Source organism: Cyprinus carpio, chromosome A1, assembly GCF_018340385.1.
Source record: "Cyprinus carpio isolate SPL01 chromosome A1, ASM1834038v1, whole genome shotgun sequence".
In the NCBI taxonomy this organism is placed as follows: domain Eukaryota; kingdom Metazoa; phylum Chordata; class Actinopteri; order Cypriniformes; family Cyprinidae; genus Cyprinus; species Cyprinus carpio.
In genome coordinates, this window is record NC_056572.1 from 31171610 (window position 1) to 31199184 (window position 27575).

Sequence of the window (27575 nt, forward strand, 5' to 3'; positions counted from 1 at the left end):
TTTAAATTTATGTTAAACCCCAGGATGATCTGTTTTTTTTATGGTTCTGCTTTTTCATAGAAGGATCTCATAAACACAAGAAGAGAAAAACAAAACAAAACAAAACAATTCAACGAATTAAGTGGGACTGAACTAAAAAAAGCCCAGCAGTCCGACTGTAATGTACAATTAATAAAAGTGGCCTACTAGAGTGATTTTGATTTAATTTTTGTCTTGTGTATCACATTCAGTTCTGTTTTCTTCATATTTCATATTACTGTACAAGCATTGCACTTCTAACACTGCTCGTTCCCTTTTTGGTTAAAGTACATTTGAATACTGTGGTTGACCAGAAAACTCTAGACAAGCGTTGTTTGATATCCTGGGCTGCCAAATTCATTTAAAACAGCTATGAGAAGAACATTTGCTAAACATATTCAGGAATGGTTTTAAAGTAACATTCTATAAATGTGTATTTGAACAGACAAAGTATGTATTAAAACTAGATGGAAAGCCATCTACGTCTCAGGACATTACAAACACAAGTCATGCACATGTTTTCTGAAACAGACATTGCACATTGTATTCTGGATTTAGACACAAACAAACATCCTATTCTTCAAAAAATAAACTATTCTTTTGGCATTTCAGAAATAAGAGACAATATTTTCCATCTAAAAATACAAAGGTTGGGCACGAGCGGTCACATTCTCAAACCTAAAGAATGTATATAAATAAAAACAAACGATAGGCTTTTGATTGTTAAGTTAATAAATCAAATATACACAATGATTAATTAGAAAATATATACAAAGACATCTATACAACATCAACATCTAAACTGACAGTGAATTTCTTCATACAGACAGTCAATTCTAAGCATGACCTGTCTGTCTGTACACATGTAAAAAAAAAAAAAGAGTAGAATAAATAAAAATGAACTGCTAGAAAGAGCGGGAAAATAAAATCCAGTCAAGAACCCAATAAATGGGAGTTAAATACAATCTTCGAGCACAAGATACACCAGTCATCATTGATTCACAAGCTATTTCTGGTGCATTGATTTCTACATTATAAACACTGAACACAATCTGCACATGCAGTTCAGTTCAACAATTGGATGAAACTCACGAAACCCTCAAGAACATTTCCATGTCTAATTTCATCCCAAAATATATTTTTTTACAACCTTTGTTTAGCACTATAAAAGTTTTATGCAATACAAAAACAAAAAAAAGAAGAAAGCATCATTCAAGCAATTTTTATTATATAGTATCCTGATTTGCATAAAAAGTCTTAGTATTACACTATCTGTACTGTATATAAATGCAGTACTTCACTTTTGGATGGAAAAGGTGCTTAAAGGGACAGTTCGCCAAAAAATTCAAAATCTGTCTCAGCCTCAAGTTCAGAACCTGAGTTTCTTTCTTCTTATGAACACAAGATGAGATATTTTGTAGATTGTGTGTAACTAAACAGTTGACAGTACCCATTGACTTCCATATTATTTTTTTCCATACTATGTAAGTCGATGGCTACCGTCAACTGTTTGGTTACCACCATTCTTTAAATCATTTTCTTTTGTGTTCAACCAAAGAATGCAACTCATACAGGTTTGGAACAACTCGAGGTTGAGTAAATGATGACAGAAATGTCATTTTTGGGTGAACTATGCCTGTAATTGTCATTCAAATGTCAACAATGTCTATGATTTCAGGATGAAATTTGACCTGGACATGTTTTGGTGAGATTCACACATTGAGCATATTTTGGCCAATTACTGTACATTCTAATTTAGGCTAGAAGTTCAGCACAGGTTAACGTCTTCAGGCCCTTCAGACGCCATAAAATAGACCAGCTTGTGGTCCGACCGCAACGTCTGAACAAACACTGTCCGGCCTTGTCCTGACACTCGACAGTCAGTGCTCTGATTTCAAAAGATGTCTTCATTTGCTTGACCTTTTGTGACATCGCGTAGCAATGATTGTTACCATGCCGATGATCGGCTGCTATACGATATACTCCATTTTGTGCAAGCTGTGTTGTGCGTCCAGATCTCTTTGCTGTGAATCCGGAGCTCTGTGCTGCGACTCCAGGTCTCTGTTGTCTCGTTTATTAGTCCAGTGAGGATTTTTGACATCCGTGCCGTTGGAGCTCAGCCTGTCGTCCCTGTCCACCAGCATGTAGGTTGGCTGGCGTGGAAAGTGCGTCTTCTGAAGATGCTTGTTGGAGTCTTCCTGTGCTAGTCTGGTGGATTCGGAGAAATGCGTTCTGATTTTGGCGTTGACGGTGTTCTTGTCGTCGCAGAGCAGCTCTTTTCCCGGCAGGCTGCCGTTGGATGCGTTCTTCTCGATGTGGTTCTTGATCTGGTTGAGCTGCTCGCGGGCGTTGTTCACCGTGTTGTCTTCTGTGCTTCCCGTGGAGTAGGGGGCGGCGGGGTTGATGGCGGTGGGGGTGGAGCTTTGTTTGCGTCGATGCCGCACGCACCACAGAAACACCGAAGCCAGCACCAAAACCCAGATCGCCGTCACTATGGACACCAGCAGTGGCACCAAGTAGTCTACTGAACGAGAGAATCAATGAAAACGGATTAATAAAAACAAGCTGGCAATGTATTACATCCCTTCATTGTGCAGTTTTCATTTTATTATATTTAATATGTGTGTTTAAATTGGTTGTTTTTTTGTTTAAGCTGAATAGCTCAAATTAAATGAAAAAAAAAATTATATTAATATTTTTCAGACATATATAACAGTAAAATTGTGAAATATTATTACAATTTAAATCAGTTTAGTATTTGAATATATTTTAACATGTAATTTATTCCTGTGATAATAAAGCTAAATTTTCAACATCATTACTCCAGTCTTCAGTGTCACATGATCCTTCAGAAATCCTTCAGAATTAGTTTTATTATAATGTTCTGATATGCTTTTCTTTTATGATTATTATCAATGTTAATAACAGTTGTGCTGCTTCATATTTATGCAGAAATCATTATTCAGGATTATTTGATGAATAGAACATTCAGAACAGCATTTATTTGAAATAATTAACTAATTTATCAATTAAATGCATCGTTGCTGAATAAAAGTATTAAGAAACCCCTTTCTAACTCCAAACTTCTGATTGATAGTGTATATCAAAATATTTATGTATTTGATTTGTGTTTTTGTTATGTGGTTTTTTATTTTGGTATTTTATTTGAGATTAGGTGATTTTGTACCTATGGCTACTTCCTCCAGTGTGTAAGTGCTTCCTGTCGTGTCTCACCGTTGGGGTTCTGTGCTTTACTGCGCTGCACACGGACCTCAGCAATGGAGCCGATGATGGAGCTGTTCGCGCTGTGTTTGCTCACCAGATCAATGATGCTGTCTGTGATCTCTTTAACAGGAACCTGGCCGTGAATGCCATCCTCAGTCACATGCTACAAAACACAATATTTCCTTTAAAAATAATCCTGACTTAAATAGTTTGTGTCTTTTTATGACTGAAGCTGCTGTTATTACATTAAAGCAGAACTAAATGCATGGGGTGTTAAAATAATAACAAATATAATACAACAACATAACATATAATAAAATAATATAATAAAAAACATGCGTCCTGATTTTTTTTTTTACAGTTGAAGCTTATAAGCTATTATTAAATTAAAGCAGAATTAAATACATAGTGTTAAAATGAAAATAAAAATTATAATAATAAAATACAAATGAACACATTTTTTAAATGAGTGCTGTCAAACAATTAATCGCGATTAATCGCATCCAAAATAAGTTTTTGTGTACATAATATATGTGTGTGTACTGTGTATATTTATTATTTACATATAAATGCATGTATATATTTCAGAAAAACGTTGTTTATATATTAAATATATTTACATATATTGTAAATTATATGATTATAAATATATACATGTAAATACATGTATGTTTTTTCAAAATATATAGTGTATGTGTGTATATTTATGCATACATAATAAATATACAAAGTACACACATATTATGTAAACAAAAACTTATTTTGGATGCGATTAATCGCGATTAATCATTTGAAAGCGCTCATTTAAATAAAAAAAATATATATAAAATTTATGACAAGCTAGTAAGCTATTATTGAATTAAAGCAGAATTAAATGATTAGTGCAAATGATAGAAATTATAATAAAATATATAATATAAATAAAAAATTATCAGATAATAAACAAAAATAATATAAATAGATTATTCATACACCTTTTAGACAATAAAAACCATAAAAATGACTTTTCCAGTCATTCTTCAATACTATAAGGATATTAAAACTGCAATAAAAGCTATTTCTAGACAATGAAATACTGCATGAATGTCACTTACGATGGCCAGATGGATCTCATTATTGGTGGCAGAAGAGAGTTCACAGCTCATAGAGATGGAAAACTCAGCTGAAAGGTTTTTAGCCACATACAGATGCCTGAGCTCACGACACACCTGCTCCACCGTCACTCCCTGAGAGACAAAACAAATACACATCAGAAAGCATTTCAAAATGTTTGCATTGATCCAATATATGCAACCAAATCACCCACCCCTTCCAGCACACTTTAAATGCCAGTCCCAGTGTCCTCACCTGTGGCATGGTGTCCTTGTTGAAGGTGAAGGTGATGTTGGCGCAGTCGCTCTCGGGGTGACAGCGGGTCCTCACGGCCGGCCGGTGAGCAGACCAGCACTCGCCCTGTGATGAGCAGGGCTTCACGAAACACTGCTCATCTCGGACCGGCACACACAGCTGACCCAGAGGACAGTCACCTCGTCCCAAGCCAAGCATCCGGCAAGGTTTAGGGCCACACCAGAGCTGTTGAAGAGAGGAAGGAAGCGAATTCAGAAATGATAATGAATCACTATTAACTTCTGTCCAGCTCCAACACACAGGCTCTCGCTGACGTACCTTAGTACAGCTGACAATCCCTCTGTGACAGTAACAGGTGTTACAGTCTTCAGCCCACTGTGCTCCATCTACTGCAATCCGACCTCCGACCACACACGGACGGCCGGTGACTGAGAGAAAAAACAAGGCTTTTATCTGATCACACTAAATTTAGGCTTTTTATTGTGAGATTTTGAATGGTGTTTTAATTGAAAAATTTAACTGATGCTTGACTGACACTTCATTTATTGCTTGTCCCGTTATTCACCGTTTGTGATGTTTTTGCGAAAAAAAAAAAAGGTATTGATCTTGCCAATTATAATAAGTTAGCTAGTGCATGGTAACTGTTAATTAAGAAAAATACAAAGAAATGGATTGCTTCTGAATTTAAATTAGTAAATGTATTATTTGTACATTTTATAATTATAAAAAAAAATGTAACCAAAACCAAACCAACTCTGAGCTCACGATAAAAAAAAAAACATAATACTATTAGCACAAAAGTCACAAAAAACTACAATATATCTTGTAAATCTAGGAAAAAAATAATCAAATAAACCACAATATTAACACAACAGATAAAATCTAAAGTTTAAAAGCTACTACAATATATCCTTTAAATCTAAAATGAAAAAAAATACTAAGGGTTTTAGTAGCAACACCATACAAACCTAGTTTGATCATGATGAAAAAAATAATAAATTACACTATAATATTAACACAATATACTAGCAATATACACAATATACTATTAACACAATAACACTGCTATACTAGCTATAATAAATAGAATAGATAGTAAAGTTTAAAAGCTATTATAATATATTGTTAAAATCTAGTAACAAAAAAAAAAAAATCTAAATTATTCTCTAGGGGACAGAAAGGTTCCCCTAATGAATGCATGATTGGAAGTATCAACTCGGTTAAGTTTAAATTCTGTATCAGCAATAGCTGCATGACTAATAATATTAATATTAAGCGGCAAGCTTGGAGCATGTACCTTCCTGACATCTGGGCCCGGTTCTGCCGGGTGGACACAGGCAGCGGTAGCCGTTAATTTCATCGACACACGTGGAGCCGAATGCACAGGGAGACGACTGGCACTCATTGATGTCTGTGGGGTGAGACATGCATGTTTGATGACTGTGTGTGATTGATGTCTGTTGGGTCAGATTTATTATTTATATTGAATTCATTTATCTACAACTTCACAACTCATCGATGAAGCATTAATCACTCACTGATGCGACAGTCCGGCCCTGCGAATCCACTGGCACACTCACAGCGGTACCAGTTATCACCGTCCACACACGTGCCGCTGTTATAGCTGCACACACATTATACAAATGATGAGATACGGGGTCAGAGGTCACCTTTTATAGATGATGAGATATTGGGTAAGAGGTCACCAGAACACATGCTGCCTTGTCGTCAAATACATTTTAAATTTCTCTTTCATTCGATATATTCTCCCTATTTCTAAGTGGTAATATTATTTTGATTTTTTTCATATTTGTCCCTATGTTTTTTAGTGTTTTTACAATCATATTCCACGTGTTTTTTAGTGGTAATACAAGAGTAAATTGATTTCATTCATATTTCTCCCTATCTCTTCCACGTCTTGACAAACTGTTCTTATGCTTACACCCACAGAGATTCAAAAAACAGGAAAAAACTATATTGTGAATAAGTATGTTATTATTATTTATTTTTTTTTTTTTTATATTTTTTTTTTATTATTGTGCAAATTATTATAAGACTAAAAGATAAAACTATTAAGTTGTTTAGAATTCATAAATATATTTTTTTTTACTTTTATTATTTTACGTTTATTTGTTTATGTATTTGTTTTTTGTGATATTTGATAATATGGTTTTAATTTATTAATTTTTTTTTTTTAATGTGTAGTTTTTTTATTTTTATTTGATTTATATTTATTTATTATATATATATATATATATGTTTATATATATATATGGCAGCATATGTATATATATATATAATATATATTATATAGTTTTATGCATACTATTTACTGTGCTTGATTTGCACTATATTTCATACATTAAAACAGTTTAAAAATATATGTAGGTAAATATTGCTGCTTATATTTATTGTTATATTATTAAATTATTTTATTATTGAAAAACATCTTTTAATAATGCTTTAAATGAAATGAAATCAAAATAAAATAATTAAAATTAAAATTACAATTAAACATCTTTTAATAATGCTTTAAATTATTTTAATTATGATTTAAATGATTTGAATTAAAATTAAAATTTTTATTTTAAAATTACAATTATTATTAAATATGAAAGCAACAAAATTTATTGACTTAAAATGATGAAACACGAAACACTTTGTTATTAAATGTTATTCGAAAATAGAAACATTCATCTGAAGATTATTGTTATGTTGGAGTGAAATCAACATGTTTACATGCACGACTGTCTATAATTCATATTATAATCTACCAGATCAGTCGCAATAATTTCACCAAGTTATAAATGGCAGATCATAATCCCACCTGAACGATTAGCCTTCAACGTTATGTTTGCTAACAATATTTCATCTGAAACTACTCATCAGACTCTGTACTATTTAATGCATTTTCTGTCCTCATTTAGAAAAACCTGGCATTCTGCAACTACAGGTAAAGGCGACGTGCGTCATTTTTTTGTATGTTAAAATACGTTCTCCTATCCAGAGACAGCTATAAAGATGACGCTAGTGGCGCAGAAGCTGTAAGGAGCTATCCAATGAGTATATAGTTTGGAAGAGAACCTTAAGCAGCAGTAGGTGAGAGTTGGAAACAGGAGGTAGACAGGAGTCAAGACAGGAAGTAGTAAGGAAGTGGAACAGGAAGTTTTGCCGTACTCTGGCTGCAGGTGAGCCCCTCCCAGCCTTCTTTGCAGACACAGGTGAAGCTGTCACCTGTCACCACACACGTGGCTCCGTTCTCGCAGGGGTTCGGCAGGCAGCTGCTGTTCTTTGCTGTGGAGTGGAGGGGAAAAAGCTTTAGAAGCTGATTCAGAGGCTAGTTCACCAAAACGCTCAGCCGGGTTGTTAGCAGCTCACCGATGTTACAGGTAGCTCCTTCCCATCCAGGAGCACAAATGCACTTAAATGAGTCGCCTTCGTCAGAACACGTGCCCCCGTTGTTACAAGTGGCCTCGTCACATTGGCTCTCGCCTATAAACGAGAAGAAATCAGCTGTCAGGCTAATGGACTATATTCAAATCATTTACTGCATACATGAATGATTTATAAGGCTAATTCTGCGACCCTTTCATTGTCTTGTGACTTGCAGGATAATAGCGTTTGATTTATACCTCGGTGGCAAGAATTAAACTAGTCAGAAAGTCAGATTCGTTTCATGAATCAGTTCAAATTGTCTGTTTAAATGAACTGATTCAAAACTCTGATTTAATGATTCATTTGTATCATCAGTTGTTCAGGGACATTTTTCCATGCTATTTCATGCATTAAAATGGTTTCGTAAAAATAAATTTTATTATATTTAATTATTTTATACGTTCACATAAATTAAAAAGATTAAATATCATTCTTAAAGATTTTATTAAATTACAATATTCTTATTTGTGAAAAAACATGCAAGATTTTTACCGTATTTTTCTTTTTACATTAAACATTTTGAATCTGCTTGACAATAGTGGCTGATTGTTGATTAAATTTTAGATTTTCTTATTATAATTTTGTTAGTTAAATAAAAAGAATAATAATAATGATGAATATTTTTATAATTTTTACTTGTTTAACAGTTAAATAACAGCAACAGTTAAATAATAACAACAATAATAATAATAATAAATTATTATTATATTATATAATTAATATTTTTACTAATTATAAAGTATTATAGTTAATAATTTATTATATTATTAATATTATATTAATAATTAATAAATTTTATTATAGTTAATAATTATTATTTGTTTTATCGTTATAAACAATTTCATAATTATTACTGAGTATTCTGTTATTTAGTCTTATTTAAAGGATTCTTTAAAAAAGGTTAAATTCATTTGAAAAGGAAAAAGTGTTATGTGCCATTTGTGCAATTTGAAATGTTTTAAAACTGAGCATAACTAGAAAAATTTTACTGACAAAAGAAAAGTTCATGAAATGATACCGAATTTTTCAAGATTTTATGAATTAACATGATTTTACAAATCATCATATAATTCATGCCAGGATGTGGAAGTGCCATGATGATTAACTGACACAAATTAAGCCACTTTTATAATACTTATCACCCTAAAATACATAGTAATACTTATCACCACTTATACTGGTATGCAAATGAGGAGGTGGGGCTTACGTGAGTGACAGGTCTTTCCCTTCCAGCCGTTTTCACACTCGCAGTAAAAGTCATTGACCAGATCACGGCACACTCCTCGATCCCGACACGGGTTCATGCTGCAGTCGTCAATGTCTGTTTTGGAAATGCACAATATTTTAGCGATCAGTATAATTAGAGGAATTAGAGGTGTTTTTAACCGCATGAAGTGATATTCAAAGGTGACATGTACTCACCGCTCTCACAGTTGTGTCCCTCCCAGCCATCAGCACAGATACACTGGTACGCGTTGATTTTATCAATGCAAGTCCCGCCGTTACGGCAGGGACTACTTTCACAGTCGTTGATGTCTGAGAGTAAAGAGTGAGGTGAATTGTTTAAAAGTCTTTGATGTGTTGGATTTAAGGGTGGGAGGTGAAAGTTTGAAAAGAATTTGGGTTTAGTTTTTTGGTATTATGTGTATGTGTATGGCTCCTGACACTCACAGCTGAAGTGTCCTCCGGCGTGACTTCGACAGCGGCCGTGAGGACCACAAACGTTAGAGGAGATGAGCCGCATGCCGCCCGGAGTGCTGTTAGACGCCACGGCAACCGTGCAGCTGTCAATCACTGCGGGAAAACATGAGGACTGAGTCATCAAGAGCCCTTCTGGTCAAAATCCTTAAATCTAGAAAAAGGTCAGAATCAAGTCCACCAACCGCAGTCATTCAGACCAGCTAGAAAACATAAAGAAGCTGATTTTAGCTAGATTTCTCTCCACAACATTTCTAATAATAATAACAATATATTATATTATAGATATTATATTACTGATGTTGACAGTAACTTTATTTATTAAAATCTTAATCATTATGAAATAGTAGTAATTATAATAGCAATCATTATATAGTTAATATTTATAAATATATTATTATTAGTAGTAGTAGTGGTAATAGTAGTACTACTACTACTACTAATAATAATAATTATTATTATTATATCAGATTATAATAAATACAATTTTGTCAACATTAATACTATTGATTCTATAATAATAATAATAATTATTATTATTATTATTATTGTTATTATAGTATTATTATTATTATAGAATTAATGCTATATTGATTATAATTTTATTTATTATAATCTTAATCAGTATGAAATAATACTAATATTTATTATTAATAAATAATAATTCGAATTATTATAATTATTAATAATATATTGTATTTAATGATATTTTTATTTTTTTTTAATAAGAATAATATTATTATAATTATTATTATATCGTTGTTAATTTTTTATTTTTTTTTTTTTTATTTTATGCTGATTAAGACTATGAAATATACTTATTGTCAACATTACTAATAATAACAATAACATTAATTATTATGTTTTACTAAGTAATTTATTCAAGTAATAATTAAAGTATTTTAATATTTTCTTAAATTTTCGTTTTACAGTAAATAATAATAACTGCAAACAAGTTATTATTATTTTATTTTTTTTTTCGTTGTTTTTTGTTATATAATGTATAATATTATTAGTTAATAATCATTAATATTAAAATTTCATAATTAGTATTTTTCAGATATTATTAGTAAATAAATATTAGTATTTACTATTTTTATTTAGTCCTGCTTTAGTGAAAAAACATCTAAACATCCTTTAAACTAAATAAACTTATTTGAAAAGCAAAAAGTCATCTGAACAGTGACTTTTGATGCCATTTGTGCAATTTTAAATTTTTTAGAACTGAGCATATCTAAAAACAAAAATTAGCACAGAAATTTCTATGAAAGTCGTTGAATTTTAAGATTTTTGAATTAACATGACTTAAACATAAGATTTTTTGAGTTTTTATGTCTTTTTGGGTACTGTGAATTAAAAGGTGAAAATATTTCCAGGGTTTCCATGTGATTGGGGAAGATGGCGGCATGCTAAGAATTAGCCAAGTCGTCATGTAGTCTGACTAGCGGTGGGTTTTCCCCTCTCGGTAAGCTCACTTTGGGTTAGCATACACGTCGTGTAACGATATCCTAGCTGTTACCATGGTGTTCCAGCCCAGAAGACCAACAGACTACAGTTAGCAATCGCAAACACTACGCCGTACACAATGGCACGGCATCAAAAGCGCCGAGGCCTTGAGATGAGGATAGTCTTACGGCTGCGCTGACTAAAAAAAGACTGGGCTTCTATTTCCAGTGTCCATTAAAACCTCAGAATGTGCCCAAGCAGATAATCTTACCACCGGGACACGAGGCTCGCGATCTGGAGTCTGAGAGCGCCGATTAGCATTCAGTGAAGCTGGAGACTTCAGGACTCCTCTAGTATCCGCTCTAGAGCTAACATGGATTTTCAGCGGATATCTTTCATTGACAGTAAACCACCTAGCTCAGGTTTGCGAAATACAGAAGTAAAAAAGAAGTAAAAATCCCATTTAATTTCTATAAAGTGAAATAAATAATTTAAATAAAATAAATAAAGATAAAGTAATTTTCAATATTATTCATTAAAAAAAAAAAATAATAATAATATATATATATAAGTACTTTCAAATGATTAATCGCAATTAATCACATCCAAAATAAAAGTTTTTGTTTATATAATATATGTGTGTGTACTGTGTATATTTATTATGTATATATAAATACAAACACATGCATGTACATATTTAAGAAAAATATGTTACATTTATATATTAAATATATATGATATACATTATATGAATATAATTATATACATGTAAATATTTTCAAAATATATGCTGTATGTGTTTTTATTTATATATACATAAATATACACAGTACACACACATATATTATGTAAACAAAAACTTTTATTTTGGATGCGATTAATCGTTTGACAGCACTAATATATTTATATATGAAGAGTTTATTTTCAAAAATCATGTTTTTTTATATATGGCAATATATTGATATATACAACTGGATTTTCTGGGTAACCTACCTTGGCATGGAGTGATGAGGCAGTGGTCTTTAAGTTGGGAGCAGTTTTTGCCTTCGTAATCTTCGGGACACTTACAGTAGTAATCTGAGGCCAGGCTGAAACACTGAGCTCCGTTCTGACACGGGCCGCTCTCACAGTAGTCTATGTCCAGCTGAAGACAAAATTCACACACATCACACACACTCTAATACCTGCTCACGAGGTTTATTGAGACACGTTTACAACACATCATTAATGACCAGAAAAGTTTTTGGAGCTCACCTGACACGTGGCCCCTGAGAAACCAGGTGGACACTGACACTGGAATCCGTTGACCGCGTCCTGGCAGCGTCCTCCGTTGAGACAGGGTCGACTAGCGCACTCGTCCACGTCTCGCTCACAGTGTTCACCTGCAAAGCCTGCTGCGCACACACATCGATATCCATTCACAAGATCCTGACAGACACACACACACACAGAGAGAGAGACACATTAGGAATGGTATAATGTATATCCACTCAAAAAAAAATATATTACAAAAATCAGCATGAAATAATAATAACTGAATATATGGTTAAATAAAATCATTGTTTTTGTTGTTATTTTTCATATTGATGAAGATGATGCATAATAATTATTGTAAACATTAATAATAATAATTATTATTATTAGTAGTAGTATTTATATATTGCATAATTCTTAATTCTGGTAATAATAATTATTATAATTGTTATTAATATTAATAATAACAATTCATCCTTGCTATACAGTAAAAAAGTAATTGTATTAATATGAATAATATTAACAATCGTTAATAATATAATTGACACTAATCCATATGAAATAATAATAATATATTGTCAAATAAAATTATTGTTATTATTTTATTATTTCAAAGATTATAAATAATGATTACTGAAAACATTAAATATAATATTAATAACAATTACTATTATGATGGTTATTAATAATATGATTTGGGAATACTTATTAATAATATTATTTAATAATTTATAGATTTTCTGAATTCTTACTTTCTATATGATATATTAATAACATCAACTACAATTAATATTATTATTATTATTAACGTTTCTGTGCTATACAGTAAAATAATTAACTGTATTAATAATCATTATTTATATAATTAAACAACTATAAGTCCTTTATATTAATAATTATTAAATTAAAGTCTTGTTTTAAAGCAAAAATGTCTAAAAAAACATCCTTAATACAAGATTAATTTACTTGAGGACCAAAACTGTGTGAGATACAACATACTTTCATAGAATGCATCTTGAATTTTATTTTTTTGGCCCACTGACAAATAGTTTTTCTTTTAAGCATAAATCCAACACAAGATAATATCGCTCACCCCAGTTAGGATGCATTTTTTTTTTAGGGGATTAATATAATGTAGTTTATTACATGTTTTTTCTTATGAATTAAATCAAAGACATTGTCAGGACTGATTAGGTCTTTCCTCGCTGTGTTTTGAGAGCTAACTGACTCAGACAAAGTCTTAATGCATTCCAGCTGTGCAGCACTTCAGCCTGGATACAGCGCTGAACCAGAGTGAGCAAAGTATACAGACAGAGCGAAAAAACAATGGATAGGAGACAAGGGCAGGAGACAAGAATGTTTATGGTAATCCGATCGTTTCACAAACTCACTCTGTCTTTCTGACCACTTTGTCTTTATGTTCACTCTCCAAAACATGACTCAGCTTCTGCTATTTTTAAACAGGAATGGATGGAGGTGATAGAAACAGGGGGTTTTCACATCTGCCAAAAGCGCTGGAAAACATTTGAGGCCTTACCTTACACAGTCCTCCGTTAAGACACTGTCCGTGGCAGTCGTTGACATCTGCGGGGGGGACCCATCAAAATATCAGTTCACATTTCAGAAATCACGCCAAGAAAGCAAGATCAGACTCCATATCAGGCCCAGACAGAGTCTGCACACTTATTTGCATTTTCAGCATTTTCGGGGAGAAACTTGTAAAACAGAGATGGCTGAGAATACTAGATGCTTTTAGCAGCAGAAACTTAATAAAAGTAGTCAAAATATTAAATAAACTTACAAGTGGCAATGCATTTGCCAAATCTATGATATTCTGGTATCTAAATATCGCTCAGGTCACTTCTTCAGTAAGTCTATTTCAGTTATTTTTGACCATTTTATTATCAACTAGACAAAAATGAAATGTCTGGTCATTAAAAAAACTCTCTCTCTCAAGGACCTGCATGATTTTAGGCTTCATTTATATCCATACTACAACTGATAGGGCTTTGCTTAAATGTCATGCTGGGATCTTTAGGAATCTTTTTTTTTTTTTTTGGAACTTTTTTGAATTTTTTGGAACATCTGAACTCCTTTTAGAGCTCCTAATAATTTTATATATTTTTGAATTATTTTTTATTTTGTGGAATACTTACTGATGTCAAAATTTTAGGTTCATTTTAGAGGTGTGGCTGTCGTAATTTTATACGGTGATAAGATTCCGGCAGGAGTGGGCATTGACACACGGGCTTTCCTCGCACTCATTAGCATCTGAGCCAAAAATGACAAAAGAAATCAGCATGAGCGCAGTATAAATTACAATCAGACTGATACGCACGCAGCCTGAGGAATTTGTGCGTGTGTGTTAATGGACTGTAAATGCGCTCTCGTATGAATCAGCGGCGGGGGTCTCATGGTGGTCTGGTACTTAAATTCTTCCAAGGCTGACTCGTTGGTTAGGTATATTTTGTTTTTTTTGAAACAAAACATGCACTGAATGATAGATAGGGAGGTAGGTAGAGGAGAGGGGCAAAGACACACACACACACACTCACCAATGAGACAGGTCTTTCCAGTCCACTGCGCGGGGCAGATGCATTTAAAACCATCCACCAGGTCCACACACATGCCGCTGTGATTGCACGGGTTCGGACTGCAGTCATCTTCATCTGAGGAAGAGGAGGAGACATCATAGTTTAAGAGACATCTAAAATTCTGAGTTCTGTTTCGGTTATTTTGTTCTAATATATTAGAATGATTTCTGAAGGAAAATTCAGCTTTACATCACAGGGGTGAATTACAATTTTTTTTTTTAAAGCACAAAAACTATTTTGCCCACCCCCTAGTTAGGCTATTTTACTTGTAGAATAAGGGACAAATAACCTAAAGTCACTAAAAGTGATTTTAAAAAGTTCTAATGGTATTGCTATATATGGCTCAGTTCTCTCCTTCAAAGTAGTTGGATGTATGAAAAATCAAAGGCTAATCTGAGCAGTTTGAGACAGTGCAGAGATGGCTTACTGATGTTGCAGGACGGTCGGTGTGGTGCCTGGCGCACACTGACACTCAAAGCCCTGACTGGACTCCACACAACTGCCTCCGTGCAGACACGGCTCAGACAGACAGGCGTTATCCGCTGCAGAGAGCCAGAGAGAGAAATGTTATATGACACACACAATCAAAGCAAAACTGAGACAGAACAGCATTTTCCAAAGGAATGCTCAAAATACACAGACATTTTACCCAAAAATAAAACACATGGACCACACATTTGCCAAACAATGACAAACTCCCTTTCTATCTGGCAGCACTGTATGCCTCTGCCTGTCATCTTATGACTCCATGGTCTCTTTACACTCACGTAATAATATTTCAAACTCAGATAAAATATTAATGTCCATTAATTTAACCAGTTAATTGGTTAGTAGCCAGTTTATGCCAGGCAGTTTTGTTATTGTTAATGAAAACTATTGAAAATAGGTTTTATTAAATGCATAAAATAAAATAAAATAAAATAAAATAAAATAAAATAAAATAAAATAAAATAAAATAAAATAAAATAAAATAAAATAAAACTTTACAAAGAAACATTAAAAATATTAAAATGTTTTGCCCTGGCAACTAACTGAAGAAGTTGTTTAAGTTAAGCTTATGTACTAGAATTACCAAAACTAAAACTGAAATAAAAATAAACCTTAATTTATAAAAATAAAAATAAAAAATATAATAACATAAAATATAAAAAAGAATAAAAATACTGAAACCTGTACTTAAATTAAAAGAAAAACTGAAAATATACACAAGCCAATTCAAAATATTGATAAATACTCTAACAGTAAATTAATAATACTAAAATAACTATACAAAATAACTAAAATAAATATGACTCACTGACTGTACATTATGACTTATGCTGTGTAAATACAAATGTTCAGTTACAGCATGCAAACTGACATTTCACTAATATCTGCCACAAAAAAAAAATATATTTTTTTTTACAGTTTTCTAATGCAAATATATAGAAGTCCTCTGTTTCTGTAAAGCTGTACTGAAAACAGATCTTTTTCCCAATTCAGAGATCATGAGATGTTCTGTAAACGTTCCTCTCAGAGCAAGCAGCGGTCGCAGAGTTTAGCAAAGGGTCAGCTGAATGTTCAACTGAGAGAGAGAAGGATCAGTGAGAGTTTTGTTGCTCAAATCACATTGTCTTAGAGTTCACAGACAGTCAGGCAGGGTCACGTCTTGGTTTTCCCCTTTCAATCTCCCAGTCACTCCCTCTCTTCGCTCGATCGCTCTTTATCAGATCAGTCAGTGGACGGGAAAGCCCCTTTGGCCTTTCTCACACCGAACAGAGACCACCAACAAAAACAGACGAATGTAGCAAGAGGCTGTGAGCTTTTATTTCCAATAAAACATAACAAGAACAAGGATAAACAAAAATCGAAGCAAACCAGAACAAAACGAAAACAGTAGAACAAGAAAATATGTCTATTATTGCATCCAGGATGTCCTGGTGAAGTGTGTTTGACAGAAGACACATTGTGCCAAACCAACCCGAGCAACGGATCTATTTTTCCAGCACACATACTGTATGTGACACGATGTGATGCATTATTCTGCCCAAATCAAATGAATGCACACTGCATTCTTCGGCTTGGCCAGGATACGAAGTGCTTGATTAGTAAGTGTATGTTTGCGTGTGTATCTCTCTGCTCTTTTCTCTATTGCGTGTCGAATATATATCTCGTCTGTAGAAAGAAAGAGATGTGAGAGTATTGTATAATTAGTAGAAAGAGAGATATGGGTATAAAATGTGAACTCTCAAAGTGGTAAATGTGAATAAAATTTGGCATTGGCCAGTAAATAAAACAGAGTTTCTCGCCAGATGGCTGACATGAACTGCAACACGATCCACGGCTTAATTTGATGACTCGCTGATAAGTAACGTGAGGAATTCTGATCTAAAACATACAAACTGTGCACTCAAGAAAACATCTATCAAACTTTTTTTTTTTCTTTTTTGGAATTTTTATATATATCAATTTTTTTTCATGATTGTTGTTATTTTTTTTTGTACTTGAATTAATTGAATGTGGAATATTCCTCACATCACATACAATTTCATTGGTAGGAATTGTTTTTTTATTTGGTGAAGGTGTGAGAGTTTTGTAATTTTTAATGTAATAAAAAAAAAATTTCAATAAATGCTGTTCTTTTGAACTTCTATTCATCAAAGAATCCTGAAATAATAAGCAGCACACCTGTTTTCAACATTGATTATAATAGAAATGTTTCTTGAGCTATAAATCAGCATATTAGAATGATTTCTGAAGGATTATGTGACATGTAATGATGCTGAAAATCCAGCATTGTTTCTCAGGAATAAGTTATATTTTAAAGTCTATTAAAACAGAAAACAGTTATTTAAAATTGCAATAATATTTCACAATATTACTGTTTTTACTGTATTTTTGATCAAATAAATGCAGGATGTTTACGGTGGACATCAGCCGTGTGATGTGTGTGTGTGTTTGTGTTTGTGTGTGACCCACCTCTCTCACAGTTCTGTCCCGAGTAGCCATCAGGACAGGCGCAGTGGTATTTGTCTGGTCCCGTGTTACTGCAGGTGCCGCCATTCAGACAGGGCTGCCGCGTGCCACAGGTGTTCAAGTCTACGCCATACAAAACAATTCAACAAATGACCCAGGCTGAAGAATAGAATAGAATAGAATAGAATAGAATAGAATAGAATAGAATAGAATAGAATAGAATAGAAATACCTTTGTCACAGAGCTGCCCTCCCCAGTTGGTGTCACACAGGCACTGCCAGGGTTCGATGCATGTGCCGTGCACACAACCGGGATGAGGGATACACTGGTCGCAGTACTCGCCCTGCCAGCCGTACAGACACCTGTGAAGGGCAGAACATCATCTCTGAAAATACTGTACCACATGCACTCAAACATAATGTGACTCTGCTGCACTACCTAGGAGGATTTCCTGCAGTTTTCTGCCAAAATAAAAGCTTGATGGTTTAAAATTTGAACATGCAAAAAAGCAAATTAAAACATAAAAAATAGTATTGTAATTTTATAGTTGTACTATAAAATTTAATTATTATTATTATTAATTTATTTTTTTACATGGAGAAAGTATTTTTACTATTAAAATATTTCTTATTTTGTATATTACTTTTAATAGCAACAATAATCAAAATAATGTAATAATTATTATTTATTAAACTTTTAATATATATTAAAAAATTTGACCAAATTGTGCAGCCCTATAAAAATGCACAGAAAACCTGTTTATAAAAGAGCTATTTAAAGAAAAAAAACACATTTTAAACCACAATTACAACTTCTATCATACAAAAATACATTTTTGCAGCCCTAGTTATGAAATTCTATATGTTGCCATCGTAGTGTCCAAAATTAGTCACTTAATAGTAGGCCAATGCAGAAAATTGGGTTTCGCTTGAGCTTACTTATGAAGCTATGGGCTTTTTAGTTAGCATGCTACCTTAGAAGGGCACTGCCTATTTAGACATAAGTCAGCTCACTTGATATTGAAAAAAGAATCATTAAATCCATTATCCGTATAAATAAATGCTATGTGTTACCTGCAGTCTCCAGGCACTTTACAGGAGCCATGCTCAGTGCTGCAGCCCTGCTTACAGATGGCTAAGAAAACAAGAGAGGAAGAGGTTACTGCTATCAGCTCCATCTGTGTGATCTCAGCAGTTCTCTCTCATCACGCCATTCCAGCCGCTCTCAACAACATCTGCCAACATGAGGTCATTTCTCCCCCCCTTCACTCATGTTTCTTCATGCGGGAGTGAATGAGGGAATAAACACTATTACAGAGATAAAATCCACCCTAATACTGTCGCAAACCCACACTGTATTAAACACTAACACACTAGCTGGCAGACGGGATGCTGTGTGTGTGTGAGCCAAAGCTTTGTTGTGATAGTGGCAATCTCAAATAACAACATCCCTGTAAGGTCAGTGATTCAGAGCCAGTATGAGTCCAGTCTGACCGAGCCGAAATCCCATTCCCACACTTTTTATACAAACAAATTTCAGTGTTTTTTTTCATTGTTTTGTGAATTTGTTAAAAAAAAAAAAAAGAGCCGAAATCCCATTCCCACACTTTTTATACAAACAAAAAAATATTTAAAAATAAAAAAAATGTATTTAAAAAAAAATGTAGCCAATTATTATACAATTATTTAAAACATTTTTTTTTGTAATTAATTTCCATTAGTATTTCAGGTTTGGGCATTTTTTACATTTCCTGATATTATGAACACATATACACCACTGTTCAAAAGTTTGCGGACAGTAAGATTTTTTTTTTTTTTTTTAGAAATGTATATATTTATTCAGCAATGCATAAAATTTATCAAAAGTTGGCATAAATACATTAGTAAAGTTACAAAAGATTACTTTTTCAAATAAATGTTGTTCTTTTGAACAATCAATTTTGACCTTTGATAAGCTATTCATCAAATAATGTTTAAAAAAAATGCATTACAGTCTCCCAAATAATATTATGCAGCACAACTGTTTCCAATGCTGATAAAAAATGTTTCTTGAGCACCAAATCAGCATATAATAATGATTTCTGAAGGATCATGTGACACTGAAGACTGGAGTAATGATACTGAAAATTCAGCTTTGCATCACAGGAATAAATAACATTTACAATATATTCAAATAGAAATCAATTATTTATACTGTAATAATATTTCACAATATTACGGTTTTTACTGTATTTTTTATTAAATAAATGCAGCCTTGGTGAGCAGTAGAGACCTTTTTAAAAACATTGAAAAATTCTTACTTTGATAAGGCTTTGTGAAGGCATTGTATGCTCAATGGAAATAGACCTCAAATATGAAATGTGAAGTATTTTGCCTCTAGCATGAAATCCATGCACAACAGCACTGTAAATCTGACAAAGGTCATCACCCCTTACCAGTGTTGCATTCTGGGCCAGCCCATCCCTCCAAGCAGGTCTTGTTGCCATTGTGATCGCAGGTATAGTGGCCGAAGAAGTCATCTCTGGGCCGACAGAACTTATTGCAGCCGAAGCCGAAGTAGTGCTCGTCGCAGGTCACCCGAATCTGGTACTGAAACTGAGCCACGGGGCCGTTGTGTTTCAAGACCTGCCACTGACGGTTTGGGTTGATCATGCCCGACTGGACCGCTTTCTCTATGACTTGACCATTAATGCCTACAGGAGTGAGACAGGGAGAAATAGACACTTTAGCGGACAGATGTGGTTTAATTAGGCCTCTGTTCAGAATGACTGTGAAAATACAATTTACACCACCAAAATAGACAAATAAAACCTTAACGTATCACGGATGTTCCCTTATATGATTTTTACCCTGTATTTCCAGTCTTCCGAAGCCATACGATAGCTCAGCATGACAAATAGATCTAAATCTTTTTGGAGCTTGATAGTATAAATCACCTTTTGAGATATGAAATAGAGTAGCTCAGACATTCTGCTCAATATCTCATTTAGTGTTTCAAAGGACATGTAAACAGAAAACAATGACAGATTTTTGCCTGAACTGTCCCTTTAAGAGCAGTGTACTGTAGACTTTGTTTACAATTGGGCAGAGGAATACTGTAGTAATTTTTTCAGGGCAGGCCAGAATCCAGCACAGCGGTGAGGTATTTGGCCGAAGGGCTGTAAATTGTGAGAGGAGTGTGTGAAGTGTGTGTGGCTCGTGGCTAAAGAGAACTAACTGTCTTGCCCCAAACCTGTCCTTCAGAAATACAGGAGGACAGATATCAATGCCAGGCTGCCAAACCTGAGACCTAACTGTTATATATAATATTGATTTCTTATTTTTTGTATGCATAATAAATAAATAAAAAATACTTGACATGTTACTACTATAACTAGTAGGCTACTTAATATGTTGGTGTAAAGTCAATATTTACACTCCTGTTCAGATTTGGCACACACTTATTTAGATCTGAATGGGATAAATAATACAAATAGATTATACACACATTACATCTTTAATTCTACACAAAACTATTGCAAGTAATGACCCAAATTTCTAACTTGCTCCCTGCTGCGTGTGTGGAAGATTGTCTCACACTTACAACAATGTGTTTAAAAGACTGATGAATGCAAGCAGGTGCAGGCAGCGGTTTGGTAACAGGAAGTGTTTGCCAGCCATCCACAACACACACACGCACAGAAATACACAGAAATACACACATGCTGCATGCTGCCTTTACGCACGCTCTCTCTCATTGTCACTTTCTGACTGTACTCTCTTGAAAGATACAGAATTATGTGTGTGTGTGTGTGTGAGAGAGAGAGAGAGAGAGAGAGAGAGAGAGAGAGAGATACTCACTGCCAGTGCTTGAGTCATTATTGAAGTCCAAAGCCTCCACAATCAACGTATATGACCTCTGAAAGAAAGAAATAACACTTTAAATCACCATTACACACAGTCTCAAAGAATCGTTTTAAATTGGATAATGTTCATTTTATGTTCATTCACAATGATCCAGTGGTGAGAGAGCTTCAGGTCAGTTGACAGAAATGTTAATCACCCCATCGGCCCAGTGTTGCAGTATATCTCACATTTGGTGATATTGTATGAGTTTTTATGTCTTCTTTGAACATTCGTGTTTCAAATTATGCTGATTTCAGTTATCTCAGTTATCTTGGGTGAGATTTAGTCCAAATTAAGAGAAAGACTTCAAAGTGTAAGCATGGGGTGAAAAATTATAAACCAGTAAGTTATGCGCTCATCATATAATTTTACACCAATAGGTTCTTACTAATTTTAGAGCTAAATGGTTAGAAATATGCATTCTATCAAAGTCTATTCTAGACATTCTATCAATGCTAGACAATGACATTTTACATTTTAATCTTGAATTTAAAAGTTTAAAATTCTGACATTTTAAAATATTTATTTTAAAGTATACTTTAATTTTAAAGTATAAAGTTTACAAAAACCAAAAATGGTTACCATTCAGAAGAGTCAGTAATATTTTTGAATGTTTCTGAAAGTTTCAAATGTTTTATCATACTGTGAAATATTACTTCGATTTTATGTCCTGTCATAGCAATTATGAATTTTCAGGAGCCTTTCAGTGTCACATGATCCTTCAGAAATCATGCTGATTTGCTGCTCAAGAAACATTTCTGATCAGTATCAATGTTGGAAACAGTTGTGCTTTTTAATATTGTTGCTAAAACATGGATACATTTTTCAGGATTCTTTGATTAATAGAACATTCAATGAATTAAAGCAGAATTTTCATATTTTAGGTTAGAGTTTTAGAACATTCCAGAATGTTTGCGGAAGATTAATACAGCACTGTAATGATTGATCACTCTGTGCTTTATCAGGAGACATCACTGAACTATACTTTCACTATCTGGCTCTTCACCGACTAATTAAAGATAAGTAACAGGACAGACAGGAGAGTGAAAAAATGTGTGAGAAAAACTCTCTACGGGATGTTAGATGAGAAAAGAAAAATATGTCAAACAGACAGAAACAGCTTGAGAAATATTTGCAGAATATGAGCTGATTCTGAGAACAGACAGCAGAAGCATTTACTCCATCAGAGCTCTCTGAGATGACCTCACACACACCAGTAATGCTGGCTCTTCCTGCCGCTGCAGTCTGAGGGATCTACAGGCCTTTATGAGCTTTAATCCATCCATCCAAACACACACACACACACAAATGAAGGTGAAGTCAGACGAGTGAATGCAGTATGAGTTTAAACTCACACACAGAAAGACACAGTAGGTTTACAGGACTCATCCCCAAGTGACACCTCAGTGATCTGACCTACAGACATTGTGAGAAAGACATGAAGACCCTCTCACACTGTATTCAATGTTTGTTTGACCGTATTCAATGTTTATATCTCAATATGCTCTGAAATGACTTAAAAGCACATTTCTTTCAAATAGATGATGCCAATACAGAACCTTTATTTTTAAGAGTTTAGAGACCTTTAGCAGTTGCCATATTTAATTTCACATAAATGAAAAGGATTTTATTATGACTGAGAGATCCCTTAAACCAATATATGGATCTGAGAACCTATTAAATGTGACAGAACATCTCCAAAGAACCAAAGAGCAACTCAACAACCCTATACAGCGAAAAAGGTTCTTAACAAGAAGTTACGGAACTGTCAAAGATTTTTTTAAGAGTGAAGCATGAAATATCTACAGTACAATCAATCTTCTAGTCTTCTTCTCATCCATGTTCACTACCAGCAGGACGCTGGTTACCAAGACTCCGTCTGAAACATCCATACACACACCCTGCATTTTCATCTGACCACTGCTGATGATGCGAAAACGAACAACAAATAGATCAGAACACACACACACTCATGCAAAGACCCCCTGTGTTTCTTTGTAAACCCGCTTTGTTGAACCGCCGTCCCACAAACCAGCATTGCAGGCTGCGAGCAGTTCAATTGCTAGGTAAACTTGTGATGGAAAAGAAAGCATGCAAGATGACAATGTCTAATTAATCTCCATTCAGAGCGGCTGTGAGGCAGGTCTAGACCGCTCTGATCGACGTGGGCAGGGGGTGAGATGTTTGAGCGCGGCTGCCACGGTAACTGGCCCTAATTAAACTATCAGACTGACTTGCAGGAGAGCTTGCTTTGACCTCGTACTGACGGCTCGGCCTTATGAGTTGTGAAAGTAAACATGGGCTTCAGCAAAAACAATTGCACCATTCAGATTCAGAGTGGAGAAAAATAGATGCCACAATCAGATCTGCCTTGGGCAATGCTTAAAAAAAGTTGCGGCTGACTGATAAGAGATTTTCAAAGGCTGATGTCTAATGGCCGACCGATATAGGACTACCACACTATTTAGTCAAGGTGGTGGTCACCAGTCAAAATGTATTAAAAGTGATTGCAAAATTAACAAAATTCACACCTATTTTTCACAATCTTTACTCACATACAACCAAAAAATGTATGTTATTCATTGACAATTTTGGGATCTAACTAAAGGGGGACTAACACTTCTGTCAATCAACGTACCTGGTAATCAGCAAATGGCAATAATCTTAAAATGACCATATGTCTGTTACAAGAGAAATATATTCATAACAAAACATCTTGGATGAATAATTGGCCAGTCTTTGGCTATTTTGAAAGTATCAACATATAACCATTTGTACTAAGCATGCAATAACCAACAATAACCATGTTATATGAATTCTTTTGTGAATTCTAAGCAAACATTTTGTAGAATATGTGTTGATTTATTATTTGCTATTGTAATGTCTTATTTTTTTCTCGGCATACAGAATCATATTATCATAATATTGCATATAAGCACTGGTTATATAAAACCCTCACATCTGAATGCATGCTTAGTTTGAAGGTTGCATTATTGGATGTGTCTCAAAACCTAGTGGACCAGCCAAAACAGCATTAATTTTCCAGCATCATATGCACATTTTGGACTAGCAGGGCACCTATGATGCCCAAAAATGCTGGCTAGGTAGGCAGCTCACTATAGGTTTCATTAGAGATAATGAGATAACCCCCTTTAAATGAACAATGATGGTCTGACTGGATATCTAAGAGCAGTTTCCTGTAGCCATTGTGTGTAAAACAGCCTCTGAATGTCCATCAGTAGATGCTGGAGATAAACTCAGGTGTTTTATTGCACATTGCTATTTTGAGAGGATACTGGCGGACTGTGCTGGCTAGGGTTGGGTAACACCCCTGTCCAACCTGAGCATCATCAAACAGGAATGCCATGAACGGGACAGAACCGGAGTTCTGTTGATTTGTGCTACCTTGTCAAATTTTGCTACCTCCCTATAAAACAGTTGGTATAATTCAACAGCGAAAAATGCTACCTAGCAGATTTAGCTTCCAGCATGATATTAATGTGGTGCGAGGCTTTATTAATGTGTACACCTACCCCAGCCCTAAACCTACCCTTACAGTATTAAAAATACAGTGTTGGTAGCATAACACCGGCGTTCACAAACAACAACTGGAAATCAGAATCCTGAGGAAAGTCGATTGTGTGTTCACAAACAGACTGAGATGCTGGAAGCATCATGGAAAATAGTATGTTGTGACACCGGGGCAAGTTGTCACAAGTTCACATGATAAGCTATTGGGGCATTTTGTGACAAAAAAATGTACATTTGTGACCCTGGCGCACAAAAGCAGTCATAAGTAGCATGGGTATATTTGTAGCAATAGCCAACAAATACAGTGTATGGGTCAAAATGATTGATTTTTCTTTTATGCCAAAAATCATTAGCGTATTAAGTAAAGATCTTGTTCCATGAAGATATTTTATAAATTTCCTACCATAAATATATCAAAAGTTAAGTTTTGATTAGTAATATGCATTGCTAAGAACTTCATTTGGACAACTTTAAAGGCGATTTTCCCAATTTTTTTGCACCCTCAGATTCCAGATTTTTAAATAGTTGTGTTTCAGCCAAATATTGTCCAATCATAACAAACCATACATCAATGGAAAGCTTATTTATTCACCTTATACATCTCAATTTCTCAAAAATTTTATTTTTGTTTTTTTTTTTGTTGTATTGTTGTCTTTTTTCCAATAACAGTGGCTCTTCTGAACAAATAGTTTATACACAAACTGACTTTCACAAATAAACCCACCGTGGGAAATATTTACTGTGGTAAAGAGTGTGACAACTTGCCCCGGCCTCCCGTAATCCCAGACTTGTTTTTAATCAGATTACGATTTCCCAGGGGCTCTGCTACCAAAACAGCCTTTTCAACTCACCGGCCAGGCGAAGCTGAAGGGCAGCACGATCCTGGATTTATCGCTCGCGCCGTCGAGCGGCTTGACAGAAAAAGTATTCCCACCGATAACGGGAGTAGATCCGCTTCCGTAGCTGCACGGGCCTCCCGAAGACACCCGCGACTGATACTCCTTCAGACAGACGCGGAAAAACGTATCGCACTCATCCGCCGTGCATGAGCGGTCCGCCGCGACGCGCGCGCCGTCACAGCACGCGCCGCTCTGCAGCTCCCCGTTCAAGTTCTGCATGGACAAAACCTGCATCTCAAAGTGCCCCGATGCCTCACAAACCTGCAACAAAACAACATGCAAAATTAAGAGTAGGCTACAGTACTTCTCACATGGGACGTCTATCTTTGTCATCTCTCAGTCTATTCATTTGAATGCATGCGCCAAAATCGTGTGAAAAATTGTCCGCAATTGTATACATAAAGAATCAAAATCTATCAAAAAAAAAAAAGTCCTTTAAACTCAAAGGACATTGCAGTTCTATTTCAGTGTAAAAATGTCTTTGCACACAATTCGATTTTTTTTTTTTTTTTTTTTGTTTTCGTATCCGTAGCAAGAATTTTGATAGGAAAGGATGACGAATATACGAAAAAAAAACGAAAAAACGCATAGGGCCTACAAAAATTTGGGAAACTGCAAAAAGAAAGTCTCAAAATCCAAATGAATCGAATGAGATCGACTCAGTAATTAGTGTCATCTGATCCACAAATGCATGTTCACATCGCGTCGTATAAACAGTTGTGAAAGCCAAACCGCACGTACCCTCATCCACAGGCACCGCAGAAGCACATGAACGCACAGCACCGCAAAACTTGGACTCCGTCTCAGAGTCATGCCTCCTCTTTCTGTCTGCTCGCTGCCTGTGAAACTAAACTTCAGCCGACACACGGCTCTCATATAGTGCCTCATGCACTCAGGTCCAATAGAGGACAGATTCCCTGATGCCCCTTTTGAGGTTCTATTATCCGTCACTCTATTCTTGCACTCTATTGTCCTTCTGTTTTTACAACAATGCCCACGGACTGGAGAGGAAAAGCTGCGAGTGCGGCCAGGAGAGCGCTCCATCTATACACCGCATTCACGGGGAGGGGCGGGGCCCACACGCGAGGATTACATATTCATGAATGGGCGGGGCTATGTATGCAAATGACATCCACCTTGTTTTCCAAAGCAATTTTTTGTGGCCTAATTATTTGATGATCTGACTTTTTTTTTTTTAAATCAGGTAAATATTAAATAAATATTAAAGGGTGTTAGATTTCAATTTTAAAATAAGATAGTTACTAATAATTTTGTGTTAAATAAATAAA

The 27575-nt window shown here is 34.6% G+C and overlaps 1 protein-coding gene across 1 annotated transcript; it reads right to left on the reverse strand.

The window, feature by feature from the left end:
• On the reverse strand, window positions 1–27368 carry jag1a (jagged canonical Notch ligand 1a). Its single transcript, XM_042762257.1, is given in 27 exon segments — window positions 1–2539; window positions 3253–3406; window positions 4338–4469; window positions 4591–4815; window positions 4909–5018; window positions 5888–6001; window positions 6129–6226; window positions 7728–7884; window positions 7969–8082; window positions 9233–9346; window positions 9448–9572; window positions 9666–9819; window positions 12163–12313; window positions 12424–12597; window positions 13961–14007; window positions 14580–14589; window positions 14633–14694; window positions 14979–15092; window positions 15445–15463; window positions 15465–15559; window positions 17976–18095; window positions 18204–18334; window positions 19046–19106; window positions 20407–20664; window positions 21812–21869; window positions 26239–26547; window positions 27028–27368. Coding segments are annotated over 27 exon segments (3960 nt in total). The 5' UTR covers window positions 27331–27368; the 3' UTR covers window positions 1–1988.
• Window positions 27369–27575: the final 207 nt, after the last annotated feature.